The sequence below is a fragment of the Malus sylvestris genome, chromosome 5 (genome assembly GCF_916048215.2).
Source record: "Malus sylvestris chromosome 5, drMalSylv7.2, whole genome shotgun sequence".
In the NCBI taxonomy this organism is placed as follows: Eukaryota; Viridiplantae; Streptophyta; class Magnoliopsida; order Rosales; family Rosaceae; genus Malus; species Malus sylvestris.
The window spans coordinates 15,059,518-15,080,240 of record NC_062264.1 but is presented as its reverse complement, the minus strand read 5'-3'; the positions used below and the strand labels follow the sequence as shown (position 1 = coordinate 15,080,240).

General features: G+C 40.5%; 1 protein-coding gene, 1 long non-coding RNA gene and 1 pseudogene across 3 annotated transcripts; all 3 read right to left on the bottom strand.

Moving 5' to 3' along the window:
* Window positions 1–4,598: 4,598 nt before the first annotated feature.
* LOC126624472 (uncharacterized) lies at window positions 4,599–6,153 on the bottom strand. Its single transcript, XR_007624113.1, has 2 exons — window positions 5,360–6,153; window positions 4,599–5,276 (listed from the first exon to the last, which is right to left on the bottom strand). It is a non-coding gene; the product is annotated as an uncharacterized LOC126624472 (long non-coding RNA).
* Window positions 6,154–10,375: 4,222 nt separating this feature from the next.
* On the bottom strand, window positions 10,376–12,511 carry LOC126624470 (mini-chromosome maintenance complex-binding protein-like; annotated as a pseudogene).
* Window positions 12,512–12,654: 143 nt separating this feature from the next.
* Window positions 12,655–19,104, bottom strand: LOC126624464 (extra-large guanine nucleotide-binding protein 1-like). 2 transcript variants are annotated; one of them, XM_050293524.1, is made up of 8 exons: window positions 17,529–19,104; window positions 17,283–17,420; window positions 17,084–17,188; window positions 16,814–16,981; window positions 15,898–16,081; window positions 14,282–14,532; window positions 13,880–14,043; window positions 12,655–13,384 (listed from the first exon to the last, which is right to left on the bottom strand). In XM_050293524.1, exons 1-8 carry the CDS (start codon window positions 18,672–18,674, stop codon window positions 12,805–12,807), a joined length of 2,736 nt encoding a protein of 911 aa, XP_050149481.1. In that variant the 5' UTR covers window positions 18,675–19,104; the 3' UTR covers window positions 12,655–12,804. The 2 variants fall into 2 exon arrangements, with proteins under 2 accessions (XP_050149481.1, XP_050149482.1); XM_050293525.1 differs by having other exon boundaries at window positions 14,282–14,523; window positions 17,529–19,103.
* Between the last annotated feature and the right edge of the window lie 1,619 nt (window positions 19,105–20,723).

The following is a 20,723-nucleotide window of genomic DNA, read 5'->3' as shown; positions in this document are numbered from 1 at the left end:
AGCCAACTTTGATGTTCGACGAATCCTCGTAGACATAGGGGCTTCGGTCAATATCATGTTTGCCGAAGCTTTCAGGGCACTCAGTGTAGCTGAACACTTGCTCGATCGCTCGATTTCTCCTCTGATAAGCTTCTCCGGTGATATCGTGCAACCCTTAGGGAGCATACATTTACCCTTTACTATTGGTACAGGCCCTTACACGGCTACCATTACCACTAACTTCCTAGTGGTTGACTGCCCAACGACATACAATGTCATCTTTGGGCGCACAGGCATCAATGATCTCAAGGCTATGGTATCCACGCATATGCTGTTGATGAAATTTCCAACCCCCCATGGCAACGGCTACATCAGAGGAGATCAGCTTAGTGCACGATCATGTTACAACACTTCAGTTAAGCAACAACACTTGCCCGGACCCAAGGAAACCCTGTCTGTACATGACCAAGTCACAAAGACCAGCCTAGATGAAGCGAACTTGGATCTTCCTGATAGCAACAATCAACCCGATGATCCTCGAGATGACTCTTTCACCCAGCAAGCCCAACCTGCTGAAGAGTTGGAGAAGGTACCTATCTCAAGAGATTATCCAGATCGCATGGTGAAGATTGGCACCACATTGTCACCACCCCTTCGGTTAGCATTGATATCTTTTTTGAAAGAGAACACTGAAGTCTTCGCCTGGTCATACGAGGACATGCCAGGCATCTCTCCCGATGTCATCTGTCATCGTTTGAGTATTGACCCCAAGATCAAGCCGGTGAGACAGAAGCGAAGATCTTATGACGCTGAACGATACGAGGCAATGAAAGCAGAAGTTGAAAAACTCAAAGGCATAGGCTTTGTCCGCGAAGTCAATTACCCGACATGGGTAGCAAATGTGGTCCTTGTTAAGAAAAATCCGACCAAAGAAAGTCTTTTGCTTCAAAAGGTCTTGTGGAGAATGTGTGTTGACTACACCGACCTAAACAAAGGGTGTCCGAAAGATAGCTTCCCTCTTCCTCTTATTGACAGACTTATAGACTCTACGACCGGGTGTGAACTCCTGAGCTTCATGGATGCTTACTCAGGATACAACCAAATCCTCATGAACCCTTCGGATCAAGAACACACAGCCTTCACTACCGACAGAGGACTATACTGCTACAAAGTCATGCCTTTCGGCCTAAAGAATGCAGGAGCGACTTATCAGAGACTAGTCAACTCAATGTTCGCCGAGCAGATTGGGAAGAGCATGGAAGTTTACGTTGATGATATGTTAGTCAAGAGCAAACATGCTGACCAACACATCACCAACCTATATGAAACTTTCACTATTTTGAAGAGGTATCGAATGAGGTTAAACCCCAACAAATGTGCCTTCGGCGTAGGCTCTGGCAAATTCTTAGGTTTCATGATTAGCCAACGAGGCATTGAAGCTAATCCCGAGAAGATCAAAGCAATCCTCGACATGAAGGAACCGGTAACTTCAAAGGACATCCAGAGCCTTACTGGCAAGGTGGCAGCCTTAACCAGGTTCATTTCTAAGGCCACAGACAAATGTGCTCCCTTTTTTAAAGCACTTAAGGGAAGTAGGAAGTACATTACATGGACTGATGAATGTGCCGAGGCATTCAAAAACCTCAAGGAGTACATGAGTAAAGCCCCTCTACTCTCCAAGCCCGAGGTAGGAGACATTCTCATTATCTACCTATCGGTATCAGCTTCAGCCGTAAGTTCCGTTCTCATTCGAAAGGATGGGAATATTGAGCGACCTGTCTACTACGCTAGCAAAGCCTTACAAGATGCGGAGACACGGTACTCTAACATTGAGAAATTGGCTCTGGCATTGGTCATGTCTGCTCGAAAACTCCGCCCTTACTTCCAAGCGCACTCCATCATCGTGCTTACCAATTATCCTCTTCGACAGATACTCCAAAGTCCTGACACTTCAGGGCGAATGATCAAATGGGCAATAGCGTTGGGTGAGTTTGACATCTCCTACCAACCAAAGCCAGCTGAGAAGGGCCAAGCAGTAGCAGATTTCATCGCCGACTTCACATATCCTGTTGACATTGCTTCTACACTTGAAGCAGTAGCTTCATTACCATCGGAAGCTCAGAAAGTAGAATCAACGACCTCAGCATGGAGTCTGTATGTTGATGGCTCATCCAACCAACAGGGCTGTGGAGCGGGACTAGTCTTGACTACGCCCGACAAAGTAGCAATGGAGTATGCTCTTCGTTTCAAATTCAAGGCATCAAACAATGAGGCCGAGTATGAAGCCCTTCTAGCAGGATTACGTTTGGCCAAACACCTCGGGGTTAAACAAATTGATATTTTCAGTGACTCCCAATTAGTGGTCAACCAGGTTACCAACAACTTTGATGCTAAGGACAGCTCCATGGCAGCATATCTTGCGCAAACACAACTTTTGCTCAAGCACTTCCACTACCAGATCACCCAAGTTCCTCGAGCGGCAAACAGTCATGCAGACGCCCTGGCTCGCCTCGCCTCAGCTGTGGAAGACAAGATTGGAAGAAAAATTCATGTCGAACTGTTGGCAACACCAAGCACCATGGCCGCAGAAGTATGCAACTTACAACGGGGGGATAGTTGGATCACCCCGTTCTATAATTTCCTTGCTCATGGCACCCTCCCAAATGATAAAGTCCAGGCTAAGCAAATTCGATACAAGTCTACCCGCTACCTGATCATCAATGATCAACTCTATAAGCGAGGTTTTAGCCTGCCATACTTAAGGTGTCTTACGCCTGCCGAGGCGGAAATCGTCCTTCGGGAAATACATGAGGGAGTCTGTGGAGATCATGCTGGATCTCGGTCCCTAGCACACAAGACTTTTCGCCAAGGATATTACTGGCCAACACTCCACCAGGATGCCATCAAAGTATCCCGCTCATGTGACAAATGTCAACGATATGCAACTATTCCTCATTCCCCTCCAGAGCCTCTTACTCCTATGATCAGCCCTTGGCCCTTCGCCCAGTGGGGACTTGATTTGATCGGCCCAATGCCGGCAGGGAAGGGCAAAGTCTGTTACGCAGTCGTTGCAGTGGACTACTTCACAAAGTGGGCCGAAGTAGAACCCTTGGCAACCATTACTGAGGCAAAGATAGAAGACTTCGTGTGGAAGAACATCCTTTGTAGATTCGGCATTCCCAATGCGATAGTCACTGATAATGGGCGACAGTTTGACAACAAGAAGTTCAGGTTGTTCTGCTCTAAGTTCAACATCAACTTATGCTTTGCCTCTCCAGCTCATCCCCAGTCTAATGGACAAGTTGAGGCCATCAACAAAATAATCAAGCGCACTTTGAAAACCAGCTTGGACAAAGCTAAAGGCTGTTGGCCAGAATTTGTACCCCAAGTTCTTTGGTCATATCGCACTTCATATCGGACTTCAACAGGAGAAACTCCATTCTCACTTGCCTTTGGCACAGAGGCGGTTGTCCCTGTTGAGCTCGAGCAAGCAACATTCCGAGTCCATAACTACATTCAAAGTGAAAATGACAAACAACTCACCCTCAACTTGGATTTAGTCGAGGAACACAGAAACCAAGCTCACTTGAGGAATGTCGCCTACAAGCAGCGCATCTCCAACTATTATGACTCTAGGGTCAAGCTTCGTTCTTTCAAAATAGGAGACTGGGTCTTAAAGAAAAGATTACTCTGCGACAGAGTCCCGAGTGAAGGCACACTTAGTCCAAACTGGGATGGACCGTATGAAGTCATTGGCATCAGTCGCCCTGGCTCTTACACACTTAGAAGCTCCGATGGCAAGACCCTTGGCCATCCATGGAACGCTGATCACTTGAAGTACTACTACAAATAGACTCACGATGTACAAGTGTTGAGCTATAGCCGTTCGGCATCCTATGTAATGAAGGCCATTTGGCAATGATTCAATAAAGAGGTAATTTAGCCAACTCAGCCCTCACTCTTTTACATTCATAGCAAGCGATGCCGGAACCCTTCTCAATCAGAAAGCAATCTGTCTTCCACAGTCACTACAAAACAAGCAAATGAAGACCGTGTCAAGCGCCAAAAAAAAAAAAAAAAAAAAAAAAAAAAAAAAAAAAAAAAAAAAAAAAAAAAAAACAACTTCATCCATAAAGCTTCACCCGAAAAGCTTCACCTCCAAAGCTTCACCCACAAAGCTTCACCTAAAAAGCTTCACCCAAAAAGCTTCACCATCAAAGCTTCACCTAAAAAGCTTCACCCAAAAAGCTTCACCTAAAAAGCTTCACCCAAAAAGCTTCACCATCAAAGCTTCACCTAAAAAAGCTTCACCCAAAAAGCTTCACCCGAAAAGCTTCAACTAAAAAGCTTCACCCAAAAAGCTTCACCCGAAAAGCTTCACCTAAAAAGCTTCACCCACAAAGCTTCACCTAAAAAGCTTCACCCAACAAGCTTCACCCGAAAAGCTTCACCTCCAAAGCTTCACCCACAAAGCTTCAACACCAAAGCTTCACCTACAAAGCTTCAACACAAAACCTTGCTCCAAATAAACAAATTTTGTTCACAAAACCCAAGATGCCCTTGAACTTGTACAAAAACACTTGGGTAAACATAAACATTTTTTGTTTTACACCCACAAGGGCCCAAAATTTTCCTTCTTATTTATTCACTTATATATGTTCCCAAACATATTATAATAGATCCAACAACAAGCCAAAGTCCCAAATTTCATAATGGACAAAAGTACAAGCAATTCATCAATAATGAAGGTGCTACAAAAATTGGAATCTGCCCCAAAATAGAAATCCAACCCAAGAGACTTTTTCTCTCTCTCCCTCTTCCGCCTCCTTTCATCTATCAAATTTCTGCAACCTCTGCTCTTCTCCAATGGAGCTGAATTTTGGACACCCTATAGTTCTTGAGCATATGGAAAACTTTCAAGAAGGAACCATTTCTGTTTGAGCGACGGAAATTAAAGTGTTGAAGCTCCAAACATGATAGTCGGCTTCTTGCAGATTTCGAAGCTGTTGTGATGTTTCGAAGATCTGGAAATATTTAACCGTTAGTTCATCCTGAATTTTTGATATGTTATGAAAGAGTCGATGAGGAACAACTTCAATGAAGAAAGCATACCGATCTGAACAAGAGAAAATGGAGTTTCGAAGCTCACAACAAATCTGACGGGTTGACAGAAAAATAATAACCAGTCATTCATCATACCTGAGTTTCTTGAGTTATACAGCTCCGAGGGATCTCAAATTTGGATATGTTGTAGTTCACAAGCTGAGGAACAACTTCAATGAAGAAAGCATACCGATCTGAACAAGAGAAAATGGAGTTTCGAAGCTCACAACAAATCTGACGGGTTGACAGAAAAATAATAACCAGTCATTCATCATACCTGAGTTTCTTGAGTTATACAGCTCCGAGGGATCTCAAATTTGGATATGTTGTAGTTCACAAGCTGAGGAACAACTTCAATGAAGAAAGCATGCTGATCTGAGCAAGAGAAAATAGAGTTTCCAAGCTCACAACAAATCTGACGGGTTGACAGACAAATGATAAACAGTCACTCATCATACCTGGATTTCTGGAGTTATACTGCTCCGATGGCTCTCCAATTTGGATATGTTGTAGTTAAGGAATTAACGAACAACTTTCATGAAGACAACTTTGTGATTCGACCTACAGATGATGGTGTTATGTTGAAAAACAATTCCGGTTGTTAGGGGAAATGAAAAACAATTCCACCAAAGAAACATCATTATGATGTTTCATCATTATGGTGTTTTCATCATTATGATGTTTCATCATTATGGTGTTTTCATCATTATGATGCTTTCATCATTGTGATGCTTCCATCATTGTGATGCTTCCATTATGATGTTAATGCACCAACGGTTACACCTTCTGCAATTCCACTTATTCGGGCCTAGCAACCTTCATCAACAAAATCTATGAAGAAAAAGTCCGGGGCTACCACTTAGAAAACAAAAGAATGAAGTTTTGGTACTTACGACATGGACTATTAGCAAGACACCTCATTCGTCAACTCCCTCGACTAGAGACTTGGGGGACTCCCACCATATGCTACTACGCCTTGGTACTCAAAAGTTCGTGACTACTCAGTGACTTGGATTTTTCAAGTCTCCAACCGAGAAGTTTTCCTCACTCGGGAAATTAAGGGAACACTACCTCAAATTACATGCTTCACTCACAAAGCTTCAACAATACAGGTTTCAACAAAAGCAAAAATTCAAAGAACTTTATGAAGAAGGCTTTGGTGTATTTAACACAATATGTTGAAATGAAGCAAAGCTTATTTATTAATATTTTCGATAAGCCACAAATATGTACATATACATGAGTCAAAATAAACAAACAAAAGGGAGCCTTCACAAAGGTTGCTTAGGGGAAGTCTCAGCAGTCGGTAGAGCCCCAGAAAGAGAAAGCACCGGAGGGTGGTTATCCGGAGCCTCAGTACTTGACAAAACCCCAGAAGGAGGAGGTATTGGAGGTTCATCATTTGAAGCTTCATTACCAGGTACAGCCCCAGAGGACGAAGGCAATAAATGCCTTTGGAACAAACCCACAAACCGCTGATGATCAAGTAAAACCTTACCATCAGATTCCTTCATCTGGTCAAGCTTCCTCTTCATGTTTGTAGCATAGTCATGGGCGAGCCGGTGCAACTGCTTATTCTCATGCTTGAGCCCTCTAATCTCCTGTTTGAGACTCATCACTTCAGCAGCCAATGATTCAACTTGGCGGGTTCTAGCAAATAGGCGTTGGGCCATATTAGACACAGAACCTGCACACTGAACACTAAGAGCCAGAGAGTCCTTAACAGCCAACTCATCAGACCGTTTGGAAAGTAGTCTGTTATCTTTGGGAGTGAGAAGGTTCCTGGCCACCACTGCAGCGGTCATATCATTCTTCATCACAGAATCCCCAACGGTAAGAGGACCAGTAGGGGATATGAAGGATGGGCGCCATATGTTGTCTGGAGAAGGCGTGGCTATCTCTTCTCCAAGGTTCAAGTCAAAACGACGGTCGGAGGGTCCAGACATTTTCAAATGTGTTGAAGAAGGAAGAGGTCAGACAAATCAAGATCTTAGAAGTGCAAGAAATGAGCTTCTACTGGTAGAGATTCAAGTGTGCTGTGGAACTTAATGCCAGCCTCTATAAAAATCTGCACTCGACGGAGCTTCAGAAATCGAAGAGGCGTTTGCTTTCTCAAAAGCTGGGCTGCTCAGAAACCACGAGGGCCGATCTCAGAAATCGAAGAGGCGAATGCTTTCTCAAAAGCTGGGCTGCTCAAAGACCACGAGGGCCGATCTCAGAAATCGAAGAAGCACCTGCTTTTGCAGCCTCGTCAGCACCTGTCACATGCACAATCAGCTTTGCGGAAATTACGGGCAATCTGTCGAAGATTTCTGGTGAAGTAGAAAGCACGTGAATCTTACTGATCAATCACCGCTCTCCATATGCACCATCAACTCCTCGGGTACCACATATAACTTTGTCAAAGATCTCTGACAAAGTTTAGGCACGAGAATTTCGAAGTGCCAGCTACCCTACTATTACCCATAAGGGTAAAGGAACAGCACCACTGCTTGACAACTGGAAAGTCCCTATGTGTGTCGACCTCCGTGTTTTGTGGCAAGACAGGTTGGCAAGAACGACCAACCTTTACTCACATTCGAGAAAAGACTCCCAACATAATTACTTTCTCAAAAACCGAAGAGGCACAACTCTCAGAACTTCGAGAGCCAGATTTCCTTAGATAAAGCTTGTTTGTAATCTCCACACGTAATATCAGCTTTCCAGATACCACATACCACTTTTTCAAAGTGCTCTGACAAAATTAAAACACGTGAAGCTGGCAGCTCCCACTACATTGCTGTGACCAAGAAGGGTAAAGGAATAGCATTACTACTTGTTATTGGGAAATCCCTATATACATTGACCTCCCTCCTCAACGGACAGGCAAACCTGCAAAAATGCTCAACCCTTTCTCACATTCGAAAAGGCACCCTCAACATAACCTCTCGAAATACTCAGCTTTATTTCCCCCCGATAATACCTCAGCAAATAAGCCACACCAAGAACAAGAGTATCTCATATCATCAGGGTCGAAAGCAAGAGTATCCCATATCATGCTTTCTCCCTGTCTTTGTCTTTGTCCTTGTCCACACCTGCAGGACAAGGAGAAAGAGAGCAGTCAGTCGGAACCTGAAATCAAACCTCCAATTTGGAACTGACTGCCTGGAGCCTTTGCCTGGTTGCTTACTTAGCATTGCTCTCGAGTACTCATCCTCAACTGCTGTCAAGGTCACGAATTCCACCGGCAAATACCTCATGACAGTTGATCAGATATTGGCTCTTTACACTGAAGCTGCCAAGCGTGGATGAGTCACTATGAAGGAATGTTCTGAAGGACCATTTAAATGCAAAGGTTGCACACCACTTCTGCCATGCAAAAGATTGAAGCAGAAGGTTCAACGGTGAGCTGAAACAGATCACTACAGCACGACACCTTTCCATACCACATTCATTATTCCGTCAACAGCAAAAGTATCCCATATCATCAAGGTCGAACGTACTCTAGATTTGATGGACTTGTTTTGACCCTCAAATTTTTGAGTCGGCCTTATACTCTGAAGGGCACCAGAAAACCCTCCAGCACAGTTCAAGAATAAGCCTGTGGAAAGTTACTTCTTCAAAAGCAAAAGTATCTCATATCATCTCTTATCCATTTGCTTCTCCTTATCCTGGCAGTTGAATGAGAGACAAGGAGAATGAGAACAATCAACCGGAAGCCGACGTCAAACCTCTGATCCTGGGTTGCTTACTTGGAAGTTTGACTGCTTACCTTGTCTGTCACCTCTTTCGGCAGATCTCCTAGCTCGGCGACTTGGGGGACTCCTACTATAGGGTTTGTATCACACTTGACTAAGCCCGAAACTACAACTAAGCTTCAAGTGAAATTGATACATTACCTTGTGCGTCAACATCAGCTAAGTACACCATTCCCGGATGGAGGAAAGGTACTTCCAGAGAAGGGCAGATGAAGATCAGACCACACTTCGGTACTTAGAAGTTTCGTGATTACTCAAGGGATTGGATCTTGCAAGTCCCCAACCGAGGAGTTTCCCTCACTCGGGAACTTAGGGGAGCACTGTTTGTACCATACTTGACCAATCCCGAAACTACCGAGCACCGGCCAACGCTATACTGTCAAGGACCCAGAAGAGTTCCCCTCCGACCAGGAGGCCAATCACTACTCGACACGTGTCAAGATTAGAAGCCAATCAGAGCGCAGCACGTGTCGACATCAAGAACCAATCACAACATGACACATGTCAATGTGACAAAGCTACAAGTTTTTCTATAAATAGGGGTCATTCCCCCACAATATTGCCTAATGCCATTTTGTGTTAAATCATTCACAAGAACTCACTAAATTGAGAGCTTGATCCTTTGTACTTGTGTAAGCCCTTCACTACTAATAAGAACTCCTCTACTCCGTGGACGTAGCCAATCTGGGTGAACCACGTACATCCTGTGTTTGCTTCTCTGTCTCTATTCATTTACGTACTTATCCTCACTAGTGACTGAAGCAACCAAGCAACCAAGCGAAGGTCACAAAACCTGACACTTTCTGTTGTACCAAAGTCTTCGCTGATTTTGTGCATCAATAGTTCTCATTGTGCTTCATGATTCTTGATTGTATCTTTATTGTGTTCATCACGTAAGGAACCTTTGAGGAATGCTTTGAATTGTTGTATGCGCTTTCCCATCCAATTCATTAACTTAAGGAGAACTTGAAGGTTAATTTAAGCGTATCTAATTAACTTGGGGTGTTGAGTTTCATAATTTATTAGAAGAACAACTGAAAATCGTTTTGTTTGCAAGTGTGACATGTGTGGAGAAGAACCTCCTAACTAGCCTTTTATCCATCCTTTTCATCCAAAAACGTTTTACAATCTGTTTTGTTTTAAAGTTTCTGTTTTGTTTTCAATTTTCGTCCAAAACAAATCCCCCTTTATTTTGAAGTCTTAGATTAGTTAGAAAGTGTTTTGATTTGTGTTTCTAAGTGTTTTGAGTCAAGTTATAACATATATTCGTCCAAATTTGTGTTAGTACTCAAAACTGCCCAGATTGTGCTTCTAAGGCAGTTTTGAGTGTTTATTTGCTGTTTGGTTCCTTTGCTTTGTTTTGGTGTTTTAACTTTTAATTTTACATTCTTTGAGTCTAGTTTAGTGTTTTAAACTTTGTTTTTACATTATTGAGTTAGTTTTCAAGAGTTTAGCAATCCCTCCTAATCCCCGGTTTAGAACGATCCCTACTTACATCTTTACTACAATTTGACAAAAGAGGGTTTAATTTGTGTGTTTAGTTATTTTACGCATCACCGAGTACCATACACGGGTGCACTTTCTTTGCTTAAACAAGTAAGATTTAGTGAAAGCTTCCCCACAGCTACTGTTTCAACTCTAGAATACACCTGTCAAAAGGAGATTAAATCATATACCTCATACGTAAAGGAGATGAGGAGAGATGTCATTTAAGAGATTGAAATAAGACATGAAATCAAAGGACATGATGAACAAAAATAGTATCATCATGTGGATCCAACACCGAAAATTTTGATATGAGAAGGACCATTTACCGTGGACATGAGATGCAACAGCATGAAAGTAGCAGCTATGCCATCATTACCAAGAACAGCTGTAAGATGCCTCAAGAGAGATTCCCTGATCTCTTTCACCACGTTGGGCTTTGGCTATAAGGTAGACAATAATAGCATTGTCAAACACAATATCTAAGTAATTAAGGGAAGGATGCAGAAGTGGGGAAATTTAGAGATCCCAGGTTTTGCATATACACACGCAGACAGGCATAGAAGTCCAAGTTTCCTGTGATTGTAGGGGAACAAGGAAGGAAGTCGTGAACTGCAAGCTTCCTGTGAATATAACAATGGAGACGTGGTACCTGCACCAAGGGAAAAATGTGAAACAAAAAAAAGTATAAAAATGTATGTACTTATGTACAGAACCAAACACGCAAAGTTTAGTCTTTTCTTATATATGGAGACCAACAATTACATAAATGCAAGATGAACCAATACCTTATTAGAGGGCAAGTGAACCTACACATCTTCGCTAAAACCATTTGTGAAATCATATGATGCATCCTTGTCCTCTTTAAACTCTGAATCGAGAGTGAAGACTCCAAAAAACTCAAAAACCTCATTTAGCTTTAAGTCAGACTCCAGACAATCATATATCTGAAAGCAACAAGAGTTTCATCAGCTTTCACGAAAAGAGAGAACAAATCTCGGTTCATCATTTTTCTATTAGTACAATTACTTGTCCAATGTACCTTAATAAGACAATGAAGTAAATCCCTGTCGACATCAGGCACCATAATCACACTAGAGCTGGTGCCCTCAGTAATTGACTGCTGAGATGGAGTAGGAAGGGAAGAATGTCCATTCTCTTTTTGGAAAACGAGAAGAAATTCAGTATGAATCAGTATATGTAGGGGAAAAATTGGATGGACTCGAATAGTGGTGCAAAATTGGATGACTAGTGTAGTTGAACTAATTAAAACATAACATTCAATATATGGTACGGTTTCGGTTTCGGTTTGGTTTCGGTGCGGTTTTGAAAACCCAAAACCGAAACCAAACCGTTTTCTTTGCCGCAGTTCGGTTTTAAAACCGAAACCATTTCAAAACCGCAAAACCAAAACCATTAGGTGCGGTCCGATTCGATTCATTTTTCGGTTTCAATTTTCGGTTCCAAGTGCCCACCCCTAATTCCCATCCAAGGCAATGATGACAGCAAGCAGTATTGAAGTGTTGAATGATATTGCTCGGAGGATGAGGAATTAATGAGAATAATATCATTTCAAAAGTGAATGTGACTACAAGTACTCCATTCACTAACGTCGCCGTGCTGTTGTTGATACCATCCAAATGTTTGTGTCGTTTGTTTTCGGAAGATGACTACTTCTGCTACTTCTGCTACCTCGACTCTAACGTTGGCGATCAAGACGATCAAATCAGCAGGTAATGAAACCTCAAAGTTAGCTGAGTGTGAAGATGAAGATTTCGAAGATGAAAGACTTTTTTCCTCGCTATCTTTGCTTGCTACTTAGTTTTGGTGAATGGTTCGTTGCTTGTGCTTCTGCTCGTTGGGTTTCTTGTATTGCAGTCTTGTCGGTCTTCATGGTTCATCTTTTCTGGGTGGTGAATGCAATCGGATATGCAGCGCGCAGATTTTGACTTGATTTGCGACTTGTGCAACCTGCCTTCAGCTTGTGGTTTCCTGCTTGGTGGCGGGATTCCATTTCCATTATTTCCTTGTTCTTGGAGTCTTACGTTGGTGGTAAGATTCCACATTTCAATTGGAAGCAAATCTCAAGTATATATCAATTGGAAAAATCAATGTCAGTGAAAAAAGTTAGGAGATGAGACTGTAACGGCAATTTCGGTTTGTTCTACCCGCTCTGAGCGGATGACTAAGCCTTTACGTGTAGTTCAACTCACCTAATCCTTTGTCCTGTCCCATTTTTGCTGCTTTCAGTTTTTTCTATGTACTTTACTGCTTACTTTCTTCAATAATATAACCAAAAACTAAATTTTAAAATACATCCAACTTGATAGTGTTGCAAAATTGGACTTAATTGGGGAAAAAGAAAAAACAGATATTTCATTGTTTAAACAGAAGTTGAAAAAGAATATGAACTCTATTTTCTCACTGCATATATGTGTTTCCTAGTGCATGTATATAAACAATTTGCACAACAGCAATGGTTGCATTTACAGAAAGACATTTAAGCGGAAGAACTTGCCTCGATGCTAGCGGAAGAGATCTCGTTAATTAATCTGGGTACCTCTTCCTCCCATTTTAGAATCTCACTAGCATATCTAAGAGCTTCATCTACAGTATCAGACTCTAGCGCTGTAACCAGTGAAACAAACAGCTTCCTATCTGTTAGAGAATGAAAGAATCTTTTGAACTTCACTGCAATATATTGGAAGGCACGGTGAGCCAACGTGGGGTTATTGCTGTTGTTATTGCTACTACTGGGATTTTGGCTGGTTACCGGATTGAAGTCATGAAACCATTCACATCGAGTGAGAGGGGCTTCGTCAATCTTTTCTTCGAGCAGATCATACTTGTTGAGTATCAGAAGGAAGCCTTTTTGGTCAAAGGCTGGATGAGTAACAATATTTTCAAATAGCTGCTTGCTTGCCATCATCTTGTTTATGGAAACCCCGTTAACATCTGTAGAAAACTCATCGTATTCTGTCAATGAAACACAAAATGCGACCATGTCAACATCTTCAAACATCTCGACCAACTTGCAGTTTCCTCCGAGGGTGCTCTGATGCACTCTAATTAGTTGGTACCTGCGAAGAAAACAATGCCAATGCATTTTAAAACACTGTTTTCCATCAAATAAAATTGCTCAAGTTTTTCTTTCTAACATAAATATACTACTCGGAAATGTTTCAACAACAAAGAAACTGGAGAAAAAAGGACTGGTTTAGAACTTCGAATTCAAGATCATATCTTGGAAAATGAAATTGATTTTCAAGTAACCTATCGCTCATTTAGCATCAAAAAGTTATATTCCGTACCTGTGTTTTCCTTTATCGGCAAAGCATACTCTCAAAATTCCATTGACTCTTGTGTATGTATTAAAAAAGTTTCATCTTACTTTTCCTGGTTATAACTTATAACTAATCTAAAACTACATAGCAATTTCTATCTATTGGGCAAAGCATGTCGACAATAAATTTAATCAGCCAGATTAAGCACGATATTTGGCCAACTCAATGAAGAAAGATTAATGCATTTGTTGCTCAAGCATCATTTACTTGATGCATGAATCCGGAACTCACCTTAACGAAGGGTCATGCTGATAAGGAGGGTCCAGATTGATATTTCCAGCTGATGGGGGAATTGAGAATTCCATGCTCGTAAGGCTGTTGGATGAGGTGATTCCCTCGGCATACAAGATGTCCATATCTGTGGGCTCATAATCTGTCCTTGAAATCTCAACAGCCTACACAGAAATATAAATATTTGAACTGAGTAACACGCATATAATATAGAGATCATGTATTATCCACATTCCATGTTCATATTTAAATGTATCCACGACCTAAAGAATAATTGAAAACTCAAAAGAACTAAAGCTAAAAGGAATTTAAAAATAAACAAATAAAAACTATGAGCAGAAACACTTTGAGAATGTGAATTGGCTAAAACTAAAGGACAAGGAACACACAGCGTGATCTCACCCGATTAAGAAAATATGCAGCTGGTCTGGGCAGCATTTCTATTTCATTCCTCCGGTCGTATGTGGATTGAATAGCAGGATCCTTCCACAAATCCTCAACAAATGGTGCATATTCATGGGTAGCTGCTGGAAATATGGCTTCCAGATTACCAGATACCATAGATTTGAGGAGCCAATCAGAAAAAGCTTTCAGTCTTGGACCAATGGAATATCTTGTTTTATCGTCAAGCTGGCTTGTATTCCCTGTGTAAACTGAATAACTTCAGGCACGACTCCATAATGACAAATACTGATAGCAATAAATTCATACAAAAGGCAAGCATCTCACTTGATGTAAAGTTTTAATATGTTATTTATAAGCCGAGCGATAACATAATACAATCATATACTAGAAAGATCTATCAACTTGACAGGAAAGTAAAAGATAGTAACAACTGGAAAGTACTAACAATAACATATGGGAAAAAATAATTTTGTCAAAGCTGGATAGTCAGTTGACCCTAAAGTTTTAAGGCTTTAGCAGTGAAGGGAAACGGCATTCCCAGACTTTCCAACATTCACTACTGAATCTTATTTTGTTCCTTTTAATCATTCAAAAGGTCTTGTAATCCCTTCTTTTAATCATTCACTCCTAAACCCTATATACATATATATATATGTATATATATGTATGTATATATGTATATATATGTGTGTATATGTATGTATTCTTGAAACCCTTTCAAAATCTAATGTTTGTATGGGTATGTCCATATGCACTCTCAACGTCAAGAAAGGCAGAAATCTAATTTTATCAGTAGAGCTCATAACATGTTATATGTAGTTCATGATATCAGTGAAACAAATATTCTTTTTTCTTTATAACTAATTCATAGAAGACAACACATTTTCTTGAACCACTATTAGACGGGATTAGAAGATCAATGGTCCAAAATAAAGTGGGTGGACAATTCATTAATTCAAAATCGACACCCACAACTGAGATGCACAAATGATTAAGAGAAACACATAACAAATAATTCACTTGACCAAACAGGTAAAGCTATAGAAACTCAAACAATGTTATCCCTCATCCCCTGTTATCATTATTTGCCAAAAGGATCTAAACCGAATTTGAGTTATCTCTTGTTAACGGTTTATTTACAGCCTTTCTTCCACGTGCTGGATAGGGTAACCCATCTTAATTGTGTTTCTTTTACAAACCAAAAATAGTCACAAATCTCATCTAAATAATTAATTTATCTTACAGTTAGAAAGGAACGGGACAACTGACTTTAGTGAAAATGCCATCCAACATAAAAATTACAAAATGATGTAAAAAGGCTTAGGGTGAGCCTTGGCGTAACGGTTTGGTGCTCCTTTGTGACGGAAAGGCCAGACGTTCGAGTCGTGGAAACAGCCTCCTTGCAAAGCAAGGGTAAGGCTGCATATGATAGACGTTCCCCCAGCACCTCCTCCTCCTCCCCCCCCCCCCAAAAAAAACACCCACCACAAACCCTCGCAAAGCGAGGAGCCTTGTCAACTTGGGGGTCGCCCTTGATGTAAAAAAAAAAAAAAAAAAAAGGCAGATCATAAACATAATGGAGTAAAGAAAACAAAGTATAGATTGATTTGTACCTGAAGGGCCAGGTTCATCCAAAAGCCGTCCTTTTCCTTTTCTCTTCTCAATCAAACTTTCTTCTTCAAACCACTCACGCCCTTCAAGCAATATACCAAGATAACTGTACAATCTGCTCTGGATCACGAACTTAATACTTTGGCGCTCATCTTCAGAGAAAGGAACATTGTACAAGAGCTTGGCCTAAAATAAGCGAGTACTTAGTGTCAGAAAAAAAAATAAGGCTATCATTTGGAATAAATATATTGGAATTAAGTGTTTGGTTTCATAAAGTGCCTTTTAAACCAATATTCCTAGCAGCGCTGTTTTAAAATGGACACTCAACCACCCACTGAGAAATGTTGAAGTTACTATAACATTTCCTTCCAAAAGTTTATTGAAAACAATAGAAAAAGTGTACCAAACTAGACTTACAGATGTGGAAGGGAAAAAGAAAACGATGTGTCACTTAAAATATAACGACAACATTGTTGTGGTAAAAGAAGAGTCATGTTTAGTTATCTGTGTGCACGTTTGCACTTGGTTATTAAATAGAAGAACACTGCTGCCGAGAGGATGCACTAATACATTATTAGTAATTACAAACACATCACATAGTGGTGCATTAAGAAAAATACATACAAACATACATGCATGCATGTATATATGTTTACACATCTCTGATATGCACTTGCCGCAAACTTTTAACAGGTATAAATATACCAAATAAATCAGAAAAAAAGTTTCTTGAAAACTTCAAGTCATGTCAATACTAGTTCACTGTCAAGTTTCAGCAATGATTACTACCATCTAAAGCTTTGTAGGGTAAATAATTTTACTGACCCTGAAGCTACGGAAGGAAATTCACCAATTAGGTGCTGACCTTTATAATATTAAGTGATGGGTAATCAGGTTATTCCTCCCCAAATGTCTTACCTGTTTAAATATAGTGCTTGTACCAGATTTGTGATGTCCAACTAGAACAATTTTGTTAAGCTTTTTCTCTTCAAAGGTGTTCCGGGTGTTCACTTCGTCAGTGGAAAGATTTGCAGAACCAGAAGGAATTGGCAAAGACAAGATGTTACAAACCATCTTTATTGTAGTCTGTAAAGAAGTAACTCCACAGTTAAGGGATGCTTGATCAAAACATTAATTAGGAAAGGGCGGAAAGGAACACAATTTATTGCACATCACATGCGTACACACCTTGTCCCATATCTTTCCCTTTACTTGATTCATTCCCTCTTCCTGATACTCCCCATCTGCACTCACCCAGTAGTGAAGATTTCCTTCACATGGCACTCCAGCCAACTGCATAATTGCAACAAAATGCATCAATACAATGTGTTTTGTTTTTCAAAGCATATAATATACAAAAGAACTTGAACCAGTCCAGTATAAAAACCTTCAGCATGAAGGCCTCTAACTTTGTGATCTCCCGATTGTTAATCAGTATATTTGTATCCCCATTACTAGCATTTCGCCTTATGTGGCCTCCCACACTCAACTGGGGGCTAATGATTTGGCAAGGCCTATGCCCTTCCTGTTCATTTAAAGAAGAATCATCATCGCATTGAGGTGCAATTTACAACAAAATAGAGGTCCAATATTAACAAGCTGAATAAAAAATTTAGCTGAGTTCAAATTTTACCTTTCCCCAAAAACCAGATACATTATCGTACCAATAGCATCCTGGTTTTATCTTTTTTGGTGGGTTTCGGCAACTTTGCAATCGAACCAGCTCTTCCTGAGATAAAGGTTCGCCATTCACAAAAATAAGATTGCCTGGCAGTTGATTTGCTTGGCAAGATATCTCGGCTTTCATTATCAGTTCAACTTCCGATTTAGTGAGAAGCCACTTCAACATCCTAGAACACTTGCCCAGTTTCCTTCGCCTTGACTCGTCAATTGCAAAACTAATGCAAGTAACACATTTCCTTCCTTCCGGCATTGACCCCATTGCTCTTAGCACACAATTATAGCAATACTTAGCACCACAAACAATGCAAACCTCCTTCTCCATGAGTCTGTTTCCTTTCCCACATCGATAGCATGACCCTTTCTTCCCACTTCTCTCAATCGTTGGCCTCACTCGCAGATCTTCTTCCCCTTCAGAAAGATCAAACTCTTCTTCCTGAACAATGTCATTTGAGTCAGGATCACGGAATGTCACAGCTGATGGCCTTTTGACATGGTGAGGAATTGCATCCGTATCAGCTTCCTCTCTACCAGAGAAAACCTCAGAGGAAAGACTCCTCGAACTTGAACCAGACTCTGATGAACCCCAATTACCGGGGCTCATATAATTCGGAAAGCCTTGAGCTTCTTGACCATCATCAGGCAATTCAAGCACACCCTCCAAACTTCCAGACAGACTGCCAGAAGACCCCAATTTCCCAGAGATTTCACCTTTATCTGATAAAGTCGAGACACCCTTTTCGCCATTGCTAATTTCCAATTCAGCAGGGGTTACTGAATTGGAAGAAACAATTTCCTTTCCAAACTTTACCTCAGTTTCAAGTTTCGACTCTTCTTTTGGTTTCTTGGTGGATTTTGAAATCGGATGAATCACAGGGAGGGACAAATTGTTCATGAGAGAGGCTGAAGAAACCGGAGCAGCAGTTGGGATGTGGCGAATATCAACAGGAAATGCATTTGGGATATCATAACCCACCGGAGGACCCTTGTACTCCACGGCAAACGAAAACTCCAACTCCATGCTAAAATCCCCACCATCCCCGTCGCCGCCACCAGATGCCGCCATAGCAGAACTCAGTTTTCTCATCACAGCAGCCATACCAGAGCTCACAAAATTCAGCAAAAAACCAGCGACTCCAACACCATAACAAAACAAAACAAAAAATAAATAAAAAAGAAAAAACCCACCAATCTCAACCCTTTAATTTGAAAACCCACGAAGAAAAACGAAGATTAAACAAAACCCACGAAGCAAAATTCAAAATTTTCACAAACCCATCAAGGAAAATTTCTGGAAATTTGCGGTGAAACCCTCCAACAACCTCCTCACCTTGCCCCAAATAAAGAAGTAAAATAGAAAAATAAACAGAAACTCTTTGATGGAAGTCGCAAGTGTAGAGACGCAGACTTGGAGGAAGACTAATTCGTTGACTTCTCATTTTTCTCCAAGCGATGATGTCACGAAATTGCTACGAAAAATTCCGCATAGAAACAACAAGAGAAGCAAATAGCCACACACAAATGCAAGGCCGACTGAGTCTTCAAAATGAGCGGGTGTGATACTCTGCAGTTAGATATAGGGCGGGTTCGGAACGATTACCGTACCAAAATCCTTGTACCAATTATCGTACTAAATTTTTTGTTTGGTAAAATCTATTACTATTACCGTACCAAATTTTCGGTATACCGAAGTTTGGTATTGCCAAAAGTTTGGTTGGCATGGTATGGCAATGGTAATTGCCATTTTGTTTTGGGACAAAATATGTTTTTGTTTTTTTTAACCCAATTCAAGGGCAAAACTTTTTTTTTTAGCACATTTATCTCATACATTATAGATTAAATTCATCTATTATTCATCATTCACAATTCACACACATAATAATTCAAATGAAGCATCAAGATTCATCATGAAAATTAAGCTTACAATCCAAATAGAAGTTACGAACCAAAACAAATAGAAGTTAACAATCCAAATAGAAATTAAAGTTTCAAACCAAATGAAAATTGGAAGTAAACTTCAAAAAGGAGAATTCATTGATCGGTTATTCAAGCTTGAGATGTCGAAGCTTTTGGAGGAGGCATTGAACTTGTAGAAGATTGAGTTTGTGTCAAGCCTACATTACAAACAAAGAAAACATATTAATTAGTAGCAAGAAGAATTAAAGTTGAAAACCATTTAATAACAAATTTACTAAAAAAATTAAAGCATATTTTTCTTGTTTTCTCTTCTTCTATTTCGTTGTAAAATTGAAGCATATCTTCCGTTGGTCCTTGTAGAAGTTTACTTCACATGCCCTAAGCCAACCACTAGTACACACTAGTGCCTCCATTATTTTAGGAGTCAAGGATACCCTAAAAGGGTTCACAACCCTCCTCCTTAGACTAAATGCATTTTCACTAGCAACAGTAGAAGTGAGGGTTACAAAGATATTTTGGCTATTTGTGAAAGAATTAGGAACTCTTTTGTGTTTGATTTCCACAATTTTAAGAGATCAAAGTCACCAACAACAATGATAATATAAGTAGGGTTTTATTTTCAAATTATTGGAATATTATAAATATGTGTTATATAATTATGTATTATATAAATTATAAATTATAAATTATATTGTATTTTTGGTATGGTACGGTAATACCATGGTAATGGTATCCATTATCAATACCGTACCATAAAATTTTGGTACGGTACAATACCGTACAATTACCTATTGGTACAAAAAATTTGGCACAAAATCGGTATGGCACGGTTGGCAATTCGGTTGGCATGGCAATTTGGCAAAAAAATCCACCCCAAATGCCGCAGGTTTCCATCCTCAATGTTGAAATTTTTTATGTTTGGGGTATTGATTTTATGGGTCCCTTTCCTTCCTCGAATGGTTTCATGTATATTTTGCTTGCAGTTGATTATGTGTCAAAGTGGGTGGAAGCAAAAGCCACCCGGACTAATGATTCTAAAGTGGTTGCAGATTTCATTAGAACCAACATATTTGCAAGGTTTGGCATGCCACGAGTAATCATCAGTGATGGAGGGTCTCACTTTTGCAATCGGACCATTGAAGCGTTGTTAAGGAAGTACAATGTCAACCATAAAGTTTCAACACCTTATCATCCTCAAACCAATAGGCAAGCCGAGGTGTCTAATAGGGAG

Bases quoted from the DNA above. Each gene is read 5' to 3' on its own strand.
- LOC126624464 (XM_050293524.1), bottom strand. From the start codon at position 18,674: ATGGCTGCTGTGATGAGAAAACTGAGTTCTGCTATGGCGGCATCTGGT. The intron at 16,982-17,083 runs GTGTGTACGCAT...ACTTCTTTACAG, and splicing joins AGGGAAAGATATGGGACAAG to ACTACAATAAAGATGGTTTG. The intron at 16,082-16,813 runs GTAAGACATTTG...CGCTTATTTTAG, and splicing joins CAAGCACTATATTTAAACAG to GCCAAGCTCTTGTACAATGT.